Source organism: Bos taurus, chromosome 13 (assembly GCF_002263795.3).
Source record: "Bos taurus isolate L1 Dominette 01449 registration number 42190680 breed Hereford chromosome 13, ARS-UCD2.0, whole genome shotgun sequence".
Classification (NCBI taxonomy): Eukaryota; Metazoa; Chordata; class Mammalia; order Artiodactyla; family Bovidae; genus Bos; species Bos taurus.
Genome location: NC_037340.1, coordinates 12167212 through 12182104, shown reverse-complemented (window position 1 = coordinate 12182104; position 14893 = coordinate 12167212). Strand labels below are relative to the sequence as shown.

Genomic DNA, 14893 nt, shown 5'->3' with positions numbered 1-14893 from the left:
CTTTGGGATATTTACAGACATGACTTTATTATTTTCCAATATAGAACACGTAATAAGCCTACAAAATGGGAATGTAAAGAAAATGCCTCCTGACATTAGAGAGTCCTGAGCAGATGTCAGTACTCTGAGCTTGTGGAAGAGCTCCTACAGTGTATTTCATTGGCCAGATGTGTCTCTCTGTCTGGAGAGTCCTTGGTTTCTGACCCAGGCTTCTACTGTCTTCTGCCAGATTCCATGGCACCGTGGCAGGCTAACTTGTTAGCTTGCAAGTGGGGTGAAATCTCGGAGCCTCCCTAATGCTCAACACTGGGTGAGTCTTCTGCTGGTCCTTCTGAGGTCACTGCTCAGTTGAGGTCAACTACTACTCCTGTAGTTGTTTGGTGGCTCGACCTAACTGGATGGTTTTAGGATGGCCTCACTCCGGTCTGGCAGTGAATGCTGCCTGTCAGCTGGGCTTCTCTTTCCGTCTGATTTCTCATTCTCAGACTCCACTCCTTTATGTGGTGGTAGTAGCATTCAAAAAACGTGGGCAAGGAAGCTGTAAAGGCTTTGACACCAAGGCTTAGGGCACGTGGTGCCCTTGTGCTGCATTGCTGGTCCCAGTGAGTCTTGAAACCAGTTTGAATTAAAGGGGTGGGGAAGTGAGTGCTGTTTCTTGATGGGAAGGGTGGCATGTCAAGACTACAGACAGCATGTCAGGATGGGGAGAGTTGTGGCCGTCCGTGAACATCATCTAAGGCTCTTGTTGTCTTTCCCATTCGTTGTCACATGTACTTGGTGTGGGCGCTTTCATTCTAGAGACTTTATTTTTTGGTTTTAGAACTTTAAAAAATATTGTATCTTTGATAATTTCCTCTTATTTTTTTGCTTCTCTTTCTTTTTAGATGTTATAACTGCCAGGTTAATTCTCTGAATTTTATCATTTCTTCTCTATTGTTGTTGTTGTCTTAGTTCTATTTTATGGAAAATTTCCCTAATCTTGCCACTCATTCTATTGAGTTTTTAAATTTCAGCTACCATGTTTTTCCTTTTATACAAGTTCAGTCTTGTCCTTTCTCATGAATGCAGTATCTTCTTTTATCTTTGAAGATATTTGTGATTTTAAAAAATATTTTTCATTTGTTTCCTTTACTGTCTTTATTCTGTCCATGTACTTTTCCTCCTTTTAAAAAACTCTTTTCTCATCTTGGAGCCTTTTATAGGCCTTCTAATGATTGTAGGCCTTTATTCATATTTAAGAGTGAGGGGCACACACACACAGAAACTTTGTGTACTAGTGTGGGGCTTATTGACTAAGAGTGCCAGCAATCAACAGGAATCGATGGCAGATTCCCAGATGGCAGTTATCTAATAAGTCTTTCCTCTGGAATTGTCCAGCATCTCCAGAGACAAGTCCTCTAATCTGTCTATATCAGGGAGCAGAGAAGGAAGAAGGGGACTAGAGGTCTCACTGTGAGTGTGACTTCCGCTTGTAACTTTGTTGTTTTGTGGCATTTCACCCCCATATGCATTTGGGGCATTATGCGCCTTACCCTCTTGTCCATGGAGGGTGAGTTGCTGGGATGTGCCAGGTGAGGAAGACTGGACGTGTCTTCCCGCCCCTGTATGGGCTGTACACGCATCACCCCTTTCAGAGCGGAGCCGTGGGCCCATTGTGTATGACGGCTCCAGGGGCAGCCTGTGGCTCACCGGGTTACCCCCTCACTGGCTTTCTGTTTTCCAGACTTCTGTTGCCTCTTTGCAGCTGTCTCTTTCTGGTCCTTTTTGCCCTTGTGATCTTTTAAATCACTTCAGTACCATTTCAAGAGGGAACCTAGGGGTGGATAAGCGTCCGTGATTAACCCGAAGCCTCATCCTTCCTTTCTCTTGTAGTTTCTTGGTATAGATCCTCTGCTGGTTGCTATTCTGGTTAGTGCTTATTTTTCAATGACGTGATCGAGTTCTTTGTGGCCAGCGGTTTGTGGTTGAGTGCTGAGAAGCGGCGGGGGCAGTGTCCTCTCTCTGAGGTCTTTCAGCCTCTGCTTTGCCCACAGCCAGGGGTGAGGATTGGCTGCTAGCAGCCCTTTTCAGCCCCTGCTTCGCTCACTGACTCTTTCTGAGACAGCGTGTTGACCATGTCTTTCCCCCGTGCTCTCCAGCAGTGCCAGTCCCGACCCAGGGTGATTCCTGCCGGCAGCCTGCATGTACTGTCTTCACTGTAAACAGAAGATGCCCGGCTGTGCCCGCAGGGTGTCCATCAGCCGCCTGAACCTACTCTCCCGACAGCTCCTGCTGTGTCTCCCTGGTCTTCGGCAGCACTTTCTCTGGTCGAGATTCAGAGCTGGTTCTTAGTGTCCTCTGGGGCAGAGTTTGAGATTTTCTTTCCCCTGTTGCTAGTGATTTCTGAGAAGAAGACAGGACGTTTTTATTCGACGGTCTCTTACTGAACGTTAACTCTTGTTAATTTCAGGTTGGTTTTTATTAGTTTCTTCTTACATGTATATGAACACTCAGCACATCTGTAATCATGACTGCCTGGCACCAAGGCTTTCTCACACTCAGTTTTTGTTTTATGTTCTTCCAGGGAAGATCCGCCTGCACATTCTCAGCCAGACAGTGATGATGAAGCCGAAGAAATACAGGTTGGTTCAAAATACTATAACCTGTTCCATAGACTGTCCTAATTGAAATGATCTCTGAAATGGTTCTGGCTTAAAGATCTTAGCGTACATTCAATAAAGTCAGAAATTCCATGGAAACCTAAGTACACATGGATGTGTACTTTGTGTTCAGGAAAAGCTATCTCCTGTGTGTGTGTCGTTTTTAGATGGAGCACTGCTTTTTGGAAGCCAGGAACACTGTCCACATTAACATTCTCTTTCTGTCCTCCTTCCCCTGCAGTGGTCGGACGACGAGAACACGGCCACGCTTACGGTAAGAGCAGCGCGGTCTCAGGACTGCCCAGTGCCGTCCCATGGGGTGCTTCTGGGTTTCAACGCAGATCACTCTAAATTCCCATTTAGTCACCATTTTAAGCTTTTATTTATTATTTTGAAAAATAACTTAAATCGCTGTTGTTAGGCAAACTTCAATAGATAAATTAATAACGTGTGTGTGTATTTATCAAACTCTGCTTAGTTCTAAAAACGACACAGTGATGTCATGGTAGGAATGAACAGATGAATGGACCTGGTGCCCTGATTATGGTGTCTAAATACTGGTTTCCACTAAAAGGAGTTGAAGCTCCTTGGAGAAATTCAAGACTGGGGGTGGGAAGGTAAAGAAGAGCCTGTAGGAATTTGTGCCAGAAAGTAAGAATGATGCGGACATGGTGCAGAGGACCCGGAAGCCAGCTCAGTGGGCTCCCACTGGCCACATATGTGAACATCATAACAAAACAACGATAATAATGGACTAGCATTCGAACCCATGGTCCCATACTGACATAAACAAATGATTAAATTCAACAAATGAAACAGAAGGGAAAGCCTTTCTCTATAGTAGAAAATTCGACACCAACTAATAATTGAGAAAGAATGATAGAAATCAGCATTTACAGCCATTCTAGTAATAATGAGATAGATGTTAAAACTTGTGGGTGACTATTCAATAAGGATATTTGAGTCTTCTCAAAGTATGTCCACCAAAATTACTTGAAAGAAAGTGAAAGCATTAGTCACTCAGTCATGTCTGACTCTTTTAAGACCCCATGGACTGTAGCGCACCAGGCTCCTCTGCCCATGGAATTCTCCAGGCACGAATACTGGAGTGGGTTGCCATTCCATTCTCCACGGGATCTTCCCGACCCAGGGATTAAACCTTGGTCTCCTTCATTGGGAGATTCTTTACCAGAATCTTTACCATCTCAGATTCTTTACCATCTGAGCTACCAGGGAAACCAAAATTCCTAGTAGTTACAAAGAGAAAAATAGCATCTTCCAGTGGAAAGCAGCATAAGCAAAGTTAACCTTGTCAGTGATGGGACAGACCTCTATCGCCTGCCTCCTTGTATGAGGCTCAGAGGACACATCACCTGCCAGCCGTGCACAGCCTGAATCCAGTCATGAGGAAATAGCCGGCAAACTCAGCGTTTTGGAAATTACACAGAGTGACTGCCCCAGGCTCTTGCAAATGGTCAGGGTCATGAAAGATAAGAGCAACAGAGAGAGGAAATGCTACAGATGAAAGGAGATTAAAGGGACATGACAAGTTAATGCAATGCATGATTCTAGATTGGGTCCTAGGCCAGAAGAAAATATTCCATCTTTCTTCTGCTGTAAAAGACATTATCAGGACAGTGAGCACAAACTGAATAAGACCCATAGATGAAATAGTGATGTTATATCCATGTTAGCTCCCTGGTTTTGATAATTTGCCTAGGTTACATGAAGTGCTGTGTGTAAAGGGGCATCATGACTTCTCCTTACTATGGAAGGTGTATGTGTTTTATACACGCTCCAGCATAGCTGTATACAGAAAGGGAGTTGCAGAGGGAGAATGATACAGCAGTGTGGTAGAATGCCTGCATGAAGAGTGTATAGAAAATTTTGGTTAAATGCTTCTTGTAAATGCTTCTGAAAGTCTGAAATTATTTCAAAATGGAAAAATAATTTAAAAGTGATTGGGTTTCACTGGGCCGAACCAGATGTTGTTGGTTAGGTGAGCTTTCAGGGCAGAAGAGCACACACCCAATGATAATAGTGCAGCTACAGAGAAGCCCAATTTAAAATGCAATCAGATAATCAAGATGGCTAAATTTCAGACACGATGGTGAATTTGAAAGGGCAGGTTGCCAGAAGTATACATATCAAATAACAGCAGTTACGTTAAAATTTTTAAATATTTTGTATTATGGGCAGACGCACGCACTGTAAGTATAGAATCATGACTGTAGAAGATTGTGACCAGTCTTGTAATGATGGCTGCCTGTGGCGAGAAGAAAGGACTAGGGAGGAGAGTAAGGAGGTTAGGAGTTTCTTGAGGATCTGTGATGTTCTTAAAGATCTGGATCAAGCATATCAAATTGTTGAATGTATGGATCAGGGTATATATTTTTTATATGTTTAAAACATTTATTTGATGATTAAAAATTTTTAAAGAAATACTCTTTCTGAATGAGTATGATACCGTAGGGCTGTGGTGGGTAAAGTAGAAAAGATAGGCGAGTTTGGATCATAAAAGTCCACGGATGTGATTTAAACTGCAGATTTCATCCCACTTAAAGCATGAACCTTTTCTTAGACACGGAGAAGGCAATGGCAACCTACTCCAGTACTCTTGTCTAGAAAATCCCATGGACGGAGGAGCCTGGTAGGCTGCAGTCCATGGGGTCGAGAAGAGTCAGACACGAATGAATGACTTCACTTTCGATTTTTACTTTCACACATTGGAGAAGGAAATGGCAACCCACTCCAGTGTTCTTGCCTGGAGAATCCCAGGGATGGGGGAGCCTGGTGGGCTGCTATCTATGGGGTCGCACAGAGTCAGACACGACTGAAGTGACTTAGCAGCAGCAGAGTTTCTTAGACAACTAAGGACTTAGGTGTATTTAAAATCAACTCATTGTGCTATGAGCTTAAAAGAATCCTATTACTAGCTAAATCTGTTAAAAAATCATTTTCAGGAAAAGGTGGAATCATGACTTAACACACGTTGAAGCCTTTAACTCAAGAGGGAACCAGGCAGACGTTATAACTGGCTCAAAAGAGAACTCAAAGGACACACATTTATAGAGTAGGACTATGTAAATATGTATTGTATTTACATAAAAAATGAATATGTAAACAAGGCAAAGCTGGTTATGTGTCCCTCAAGGGGGGACAGAAGACAGCTGGGTTTCTACCAGACAGAGTAGAATTTTCATGTCTGTAAGAAATACTGTTTTCACTTACCTATTATTTACCAAGTTGTAAAGCATCTTGCAGACCCAGCTAGAATCAGGTAACAGAAAAGTGCTGTATGTATACAATACATAGTCTTCCACTGAAACACAAATTTTTCTGTGCAATACATAAACTTTTTGTCATTTAAATTTATTTTAGGATCTTGATTGCAGGATTTCTTAAAGTTCTTAAGAAAATTCTTAAAGTTGAATAATTTGAGGATTTGAGGGGATTTATCACCTCTTTTAAAATGTAATACAGAATAGCCAGTATTTTATAATAATTACAGTGAAGTGAAACCTCTAAAAAATTGTGAATCACTGTATTGTACACCTATAACTTATAATCCCAAAGAAAGGCAATGCCAAAGAATGCTCAAACTACCGCACAATTGCACTCATCTCACACGCTATCAAAGTAATGCTCAAAATTCTCCAAGCCAGGCTTCAGCAATACGTGACCCGTGAACTTCCAGATGTTCGAGCTGGTTTTAGAAAAGGCAGAGGAACCAGAGATCAAATTGCCAACATCCACTGGAAAAAGCAAGAGAGTTCCAGAAAAACATCTATTTCTGCTTTATTGACTATGCCAAAGCCTTTGACTATGTGGATCACAATAAACTGAAAAATTCTGAAAGAGATGGGAATACCAGACCACCTGACCTGCCTCTTGAGAAACCTATATGCAGGTCAAGAAGCAACAGTTAGAACTGGACATGGAACAACAGACTGGTTCCAAATAGGAAAAGGAGTACGTCAAGGCTGTATATTGTCACCCTGCTTATTTAACTTCTATTCAGAGTACATCATGAGAAACACTGGGCTGGAAGAAGCACAAGCTGGAATCAAGATTGCCGGGAGAAATATCAGTAACCTCAGATATGCAGATGATACCACCCTTATGGCAGAAAGTGAAGAGGAACTAAAAAGCTTCTTGATGAAAGTGAAAGTGGAGAGTGAAAAAGTTGGCTTAAAGCTTAACATTCAGAAAATGAAGATCATGGCATCCGGTCCCATCACTTCATGGGAAATAGATGGGGAAACAGTGGAAACAGTGTCAGACTTTATTTTTTTGGGCTCCAAAATCACTGCAGATGGTGATTGCAGCCTTGAAATTAAAAGACGCTTACTCCTTGGAAGAAAAGTTATGACCAACCTAGATAGCATATTCAAAAGCAGAGACATTACTTTGCCAACAAAGGTCCGTCTAGGAAAGGCTACGGTTTTTCCTGTGGTCATGTATGGATGTGAGAGGTGGACTGTGAAGAAAGCTGAGTGCTGAAGAATTGATGCTTTTGAACTGTGGTGTTGGAGAAGGCTCTTGAGAGTCCCTTGGACTGCAAGGAGATCCAACCAGTCCATTCTGAAGGAGATCAGTCCTGGGTGTTCTTTGGAAGGAATGATGCTAAAGCTGAAACTCCAGTACTTTGGCTACCTCATGCGAAGAGTTGACTCATTGGAAAAGACTGTGATGCTGGGAGGGATTGGGGGCAGGAGGAGAAGGGGACGACAGAGGATGAGATGGCTGGATGGCATCACTGACTCGATGGACTTGAGTCTGGGTGAACTCCGGGAGTTGGTGATGGACAGGGAGGCCTGGCGTGCTGCAGTTCATTGGGTTGCAAAGAGTTGGACACTACTGAGCGACTGAACTGAACTGATAACTTATAAAGAAAAAATGTAATACAGAAATATAAAGCAGTCTTTATATGTGAAGTTCAATGGGAAAATGAAATTGTTTTGTCTTTGAAGATCAAATCCTTCATGTTTTAATATTTTTGTAACTGTGTCATTTATTGAAAATATAGCTAATGCAGGTCTTAGAGGAGTGTGTTTATAGATGAAGCTGGTTTGGTTGCCAAACCAGCATCTTCAGGGGATTCTAAAGAAATTTGCCTTAACAGAAAGCATAATTTCTTTTGCCACGGAGAGGAGAATGGAAGATAAAGAAACTCAAGGCGGTTATTTGTTTTGAAAGCCTCTGAAAGGCATTAATTTCACGTATATAAGCTGAAGAAGGAGAAGGCAGTGGTAACCCACTCCAGTACTATTGCCTGGAAAATCCCATGGACGGAGGAGCCTGGTAGGCTGCAGTCCATGAGGTCGCTAAGAGTTGGACACGACTGAGCGACTTCACTTTTCACTTTCATGCATTGGAGAAGGAAATGGCAACCTACTCCAGTATTCTTGCCTGGAGAATCCCGGGGATGGGGGAGCCTGGTGGGCTGCCGTCTATGGGGTCGAACAGAGTCGGACACAACTGAAGCGACTTAGCAGTAGCAGCAGTAGCAACAAGCTGAAGAAGACATGCAGAAGATGGAGATGGTAGCATGCTGTCAAATTAAGTAACTAAAAGACACTTCAGACGTCCGGAGGTTGGGTATATCTGCAGCAGTCACATGCGTCTGCAGCAGAAAGAAAGGAAGTACAACCTGCCCGTTTTTTTAACTTTCATGTTTTGGTCTGTTTCTCAGCCTTGAGTCACAGTTTTTTGTCATAACTGGGCTAGATCTTGGGAATCAGCATAAGCCTTTGTTTTCTTTTGGTGTTTGTTTGTTTAGGATGACTGAATAACAAGTCATCCTAAAACTTCATGACTTGAAACAATAATAATCATTTTAAAAAGTTTTAAAATAATTTTTTAAAGGTTCTCCTCCATTTAGTTATTACAAAAAATGCCTTCTTCCTCATGTTGTACAATAATATATCCTTGTAGTCTTACACCCAATAGTTTGTACCTCCCACTCCTTTAGCTTATTCTGAAGTGAAGTGAAAGTGAAAGTTAGTTGCACAGTCATGTCGGACTCTTTGGGATCCCAGGGACTGTACCCCACCAGGCTCCTCTGTCGATGGAATTCTCTAGGCAAGAATACTGGAGTGGGTTGCCATTTTCTTCTCCAGGGGATCTTCCCAACCCAGGGATCAAACCCTGGTCTCCTGTATTGCAGGCAGATTCTTTACCAGCTGAGCTACTAGAGAAGCCCATTAGCTTGTTGTAGACCTATTCTAGTTTTTTCCCACTTAGGGAAGAGCTTGTCATGATGGGACTTTCAGTATTTGCAGTTGTCCACTAGGGGGCAGCAGATATAAAGGGCTAAAATGACTGCAACGCATCAGCGTTTTTTTGTATTCTTGCTCTCCTGCAGGCCCCACTTCCATCCCTCTTTCTCTCCTTTTCTCCACTTTTTGTCCCCGTGCTCCTGATGGTGACAGAAGACTCGAGGAAGAGCATAATCATAATGACGTTTACGTCCCATCAGAAATAAGTATTTCTGCTTATTTCCTGGTTGAAACAGCACAATGTTTTGGTTACTTACTGATATAAAATAATCATTTTTAAATCAACCAAAAAAGAAAGAACATTTTAATTTCACCAAGGTCCTATTTTTGAGTTTTGTTTATATTAAAACCTGTCTGGAAATAGCCATGTTTAAATGCAGTTAGCCACATGATTGATTTCTCGTTTTTGAGGCCTTTTGGGGGTAAGTTCTTTTCCTGCAAATGGAAAGGCTTCTGGTCCTTTAAATGTGAGGTATTACTTCTGAGAACTGGAGTCTGTGCACAGGTGATACTCCATCATCTCTTTTCATTTAATAGGCACTGGTTTTGTGTCGGTGTTAGAGAACCGTTCGTTCCTTTTCTCACATCCCCAGGTGCCTTGAAAGATCAGCAGTCTCCTTAGCTTTGTGGGGCTTGATCGTTCTGGACAACGTCATCTGAGTGCTTGTTATTCTTTTCCCTTCCTGACGAATGTTATCTGATCATTGAGTTTATTTGGCTGAGTTCAGAAATTCTAATAGTAATTTGTGTTCTAAATTATTTTTAATACCCTGAAGTGTTGAACTTTGAGTTTTTTAATCTTGTTTTCTATATTTATCGTGCTGATACTGACTTGCCCAAATGATTTCTTCCTTCTCTCTGTAGGCACCAGAGTTTCCTGAGTTCACCACGAAAGTCCAGGAAGCGATCAATTCCCTGGGGGGCAGTGTATTTCCTAAGCTTAACTGGAGTGCCCCAAGGGTAGGAGCATGTCTGTAAATCTCTCACTGTGTGGATATTGTCTTGTGATTCCATTTCATTTTATATCCCCACGAAGGTCTAATTATATTCCTAATTCTAGGGAAAATATCCTGGAATTTATTTTTGCTTTCCTCCTGTTATTTATTTTCCTGATTTGGCAATGCATTTATTTCCCTGGGCCTGTGAAATACTTTGTATTTTGCCAGCTGACAGCTTCAGCCTCTTGTGTTGCTCATTACACTAGAAATCTCAGAAAATGTTCCTCTGCCCTTTTCAAAACTTCAGCTCCTCAGTTTGACAGAGAAGTTTTTCTCTATTGAAAAGTAATAAAAATTAGAATGTTGCAGGATCTAGAAATAGAGTGGTTTGACAAATCAACTGACGTTTTCTTAAATTGTGTTTTATTGCTTCAACATTGCATTGATAAGATTTTTTAAGTTAAGATCTAGGGAAATTCATCATTTTTTCTATTCCAGTAGAAAACAATTTAATGTCAGCAAAGCTCATTGAAGGATTCAAGACTTATCTGTGTTTTCGAAAACCATCTTTGTGTGCTTTTATCTTTTCTCATTCTAACATGAATGATAAATTGTACTTAATCTTTTATTTTTACTTGTTGAAATTAGTGGCATATATACATAGTTTAAGTTTCTGAACGCTTGCTATAAAAGTCAGCCGGTCCTGACACCTGTTTTTCTTCACGGTTTCCCACTGCTCGGAGGCGACTGCATGTGTATATTTTAGTACCACCTTTTGTTATTTTCCTCAATGTCTCTATTCTTCCATCTTAAGCGTTCGTTACCAGCTTTCTGCTTTAGGACAGAAAGGTGCAGCACCTTTTCATCTCTTACTCTCACTGCTCTGTGTTGTAGTTCACTGTCCTCACACAGGACTAGCACACCTTGATTCCATCAGTATTCACTGTGCTTTGCTGCTCAGTCGTGTCTGACTCTCTGCAACCCCTTGGACTGTAGCCCACCAGGCTCCTCCATCCATGGAACTTTCCAGGCAAGAATACTGGAGTGTGTTGCCGTTTCCTTCTCCAGGGGATCGTCCCAACCCAGGGATCGAACCCTCACCTCCTGCATTGGCAGGTGAATTTCTTGCCACTGAGCCACCAGGGAAGCTGTTTCTCATATTGCATTTTTGCAAACATTGCATACACATCTATAAAGTGTGTGTTGCTTATGTTTTCTTATTCAACATTTTGTCTTCCTTAGGCTTAATAATTGTCTTACTTATTCAGTTGCATGGTTTTCTGTGTATATATACTGTTGTTTCAGTGGCGTTAAATCTTTGTGTTCAGTATATCATCTTTAACCAAAAGTTCATCATCTTTTTTCATTGGGAGAAAATTTAAAGAAGTTATTATTAAAAAAAATTATTAGAACTCATTTTTAGTTTATCTGTGAGCAGTAAATTGGGTCATTGTTGACAGCTGATCTTTGACGGCTTGAGGCTTTCCAGTTAAGATGGGTAGATTATTTGTGATTTTAAGTTATTCCTTTGTTCATTTATTTTTTACTTATTGAGTGTCAACTGTGTACCACTGCTTCCTTTCGTGCAGTGTGGATAACTGGACATTTTTGTTTTGCAGTCATCAGTTTTCTCAAAATTACATTACTGTCCTGTGTCTGATCTATGGGAGAAGTGTATTTCCTAAAATAACTTATTCTGTCATTTTTAGGCTTGTTTCACTGAGGTTTGTGTCTCTTATATCTGCTGTTCTTACTTTTTTTTTCCTTTGGTTCATACGTTTGAGACTTGCACCATTTAAAATTGGAACGGTTGAGAATATGTCATCTCCTCTCTCCCAGCTTTGATGGACATGAGTCTTAACTGCTGCAGTCATCAGACTTCAGTGTTGCAGCTGTCTCTCTCCAGAAATAGAAAGAGAGAAAGGCTCTCTGTTTTCTTAGTAGCTGATCAGGATGTTTCTTTCTACCTGGATCTTCTTGCTGAAGTGTCAGCGTTTCTGATGTCTATCCCCTTCTTTCATCATCAGTGAGGTGGACACAGGACAGTGTCTTGGGCCTAAGCTGCAAGACGAGGACCTGAACATCTCAGCTCAAAACTGTCTGTCATGCAACAGTGACCTTATTCTTTGTTTAGAAGCGTCGCTTGACACTTGACAGTATAGCTAAAATTTCTTACCTGATTTTTTTCTTCAAACCCTTGAAGTTACATGCATTATTGATTTTGCATATAGGCTATGAACTTCATTCATAGCAGCTAACTTGGAATATATACTAAGCAGCACATGCTTTATTCTTTAGGATGCCTACTGGATAGCAATGAACAGTTCTCTGAAATGTAAAACCCTCAGCGACATCTTCCTACTGTTCAAGAGTTCTGATTTCATCACTCGTGACTTCACCCAGCCGTAAGTATGTCTCTTGTTCTCTTACATCAGTAGTTTTCAGTGCTTGTGAGTTGTGCTACAGATGAAATTCCTTTAGTTCTAGTGCTGTTGTACATGACAGATCCACATAACAAGGCTGTTTCATTTTCTGAAATGATCTAATAAAGCAAACCTTTCTTTTCTATTGACAGCAAATGCTATACAGTGAATATCCCTAGATACCAAGGGCTTTCTGAATTCTTCCCAGTAAATATGATGGTAATGTTTTTCTTATTATAAGGCCAATATATGCTTATCATAGAAAAATAAAAGCAGGAACTATAGCTAAACAAAAACAGGAAGAAAGCGGATTCATGATCTCAGCACAGTTGGTTTTATGTAATACTTCCAGAATTCTGTCTTTGCATAGGTTTAATATAGATACACCTGTCTCTAACTGTATTCCAGTTTTTACAACACAAATGGGATCATATAATTCATATTGCTTACTAGGCTGCTTTTACACTCATTAATATATATAAAAAATCTTTATGTCATTAAATATTAAATGCATCATTACTTTAAACTTGCTTCAGAGTATTCCACTGGACAGCTGTAGCATCATTTATTTCACTGGTTCTCTCTTCTTATGTCCTTATATACAGTGAGTATCCTTGAGCTAAATCTTTGTGTGCTTTTCTGATTTTTTCCTTGGGATAAATTCTTGGACATGGGAAATTCCCTGGTGATCCAGTGGTTAGGACTCTGTGCTCTCACTGCCAAGGGCTGAGATTCAATCCCTGGTCAGGGAATTAAAATCCCACAAGGCATGTGCTTTGGCCAAAAGGAAAAAATGCCTAGACATGAACTTGCATTTTCTCCCCTCTGCCAGTTACTCTATAGCTAATCTTCATTGGAGGCCGACTGGACACCTGCACTGCTGAGCTGTAGCTGATCCCTTCATACTTCTGTTCTGTCCTCAAACAGCAGTTATTCTAGATTTCTTGCCTACCTCATTTTTAAACCCCAAATCTCAACTAAACTAATCTTTAATCTCTAAGATAAAGCATATCAGAAAATCTAGAAACTAAGTAGATACACAGATGAACATATTGTGTGTGCCTGCCACATCTTCCCTAGTTCAGTTTGCTAATTCATCCCGTTAGCCTCAAATCTTTTTTGAAGAGCAGCCTGGCTTGGAAAAAAAACATTCCCTACAAGTCAGTTGTGCATCATCTCTTTTACGTCTGGTTCTGAAGCTCGGGCATATGGTTTTAGTACTATGTTAAAGAAAGCAAAGTTAAGTAATAATAAGTAAGTATGATCATATTGCCAATTTATTATAAAAGGAGTTTAGCTGTATTGATTTTTCTGGTTCATTTACAGAGAAAACTTTAGTTATTGTGATATTTAGGTGTCGACCTTTTTTGGTTGTGTTGGCACAGGTGTGATAAGGTGTTTGTTTTGGGGGTGATGGGCAGCATTTTCATTCTGAAAGATACCCTCTGTTTAGAAGATGTTGTGGCTTTCAGGGTTTGTTTGTTTTTTTTTGCCATTGTAGAGCTTTTTGTCATCAACTGCTTTTGTAAAGAGGCCTTGTAATATATTGCATCAGAAATACTCTGTACCTGTTAATTCACTGGATATGGATTTTTATGCACATTTGCTATTAGTTACAATGAATATATAAGGACATCATTTCCTTTCCACAGAATATAAACCACTTTTAATGCTCTGTGGCTGATGGTGTTTAAAACCATCTTTGCAGTCCAGTGACCTACTGGCTTCCCTTAGCACACCTCTCCTTTTATCTTAGGCGAATTTAGCTATGATTCCAGTGAAGGGTAGAAATACCAGTCATTTTGTGTTTTATGCTTTTTGACTTTTGCATGGGGAAGAGGTTAAATCAGCAGGTGCATTTGAGGCCCTGTGTTTGGAGTGTTTATCCGCAGAATACCATCCTTCTCCCTGTGTAAATAGTTTGGGTTGGCAGGACAGATACCAAGTGCTGAACTTTCAGACAGGCAGTACTTCCAGAAATCTTTGTCAGTCATCACTTGTGTAACAACTTGTAAGTCTTAATCAGTCTAGAAAAATCCCTATTGATTGGGTCAATACGGATGAACTTTGGTCATAGAGGTCTTTCCAGATCCCTTAAAAATTAAAGAGTATAATCTTTAAGTAGGACAAGATCTTATCAGTGATTTAATTTGACCCTTTCATCATTTAGAAAGTTGAGGCCCAAAACTGTTCAGTAATTTATCCCTATAGTTCATAGAACCAAAACCAGAATGTAATTTCAATAATGTCATTCTAAATGTTCTCTGTGTTTTCATTTGATGAAGTTATAAATTCCTTCTTTTCTAAAATATTTCAAAGTAAAATATTATAGAATCTAAGAAGGAATATTATAGTATATAATTATATGTGTAGAATTATATAACATTATGAAAATTATGTAACATTACACTCTTTTGGAGCTTGCTTCAACAAAAGAAACAAGGATGTCATAGTTACATTTACAGGTTAACAGAAAGCCAACCAGAAAGAGTTCTCACACAGGGTTTTTAAAAAATACATTATTTATCGGGGAGTCTGGAGATGGAATATTTCAAGGGCTGTCAGCAGCTCGTCAGGGCCAGCAGGGACCAGGCTCTTTCAGCCTTTGCCTC

General features: G+C 40.5%; 1 protein-coding gene across 1 annotated transcript in view; it reads left to right on the top strand.

The window, feature by feature from the left end:
* CDC123 (cell division cycle 123) overlaps window positions 1–14893 on the top strand; it is a 46388-nt gene that overhangs the window by 7530 nt on the left and 23965 nt on the right. The window contains exons 3-6 of the mRNA NM_001080274.2: window positions 2564–2621; window positions 2881–2913; window positions 9785–9880; window positions 12157–12263. Coding sequence (NP_001073743.1) covers window positions 2564–2621; window positions 2881–2913; window positions 9785–9880; window positions 12157–12263 — 294 coding nt within the window. The remainder of the gene's footprint in view (window positions 1–2563; window positions 2622–2880; window positions 2914–9784; window positions 9881–12156; window positions 12264–14893) is intronic.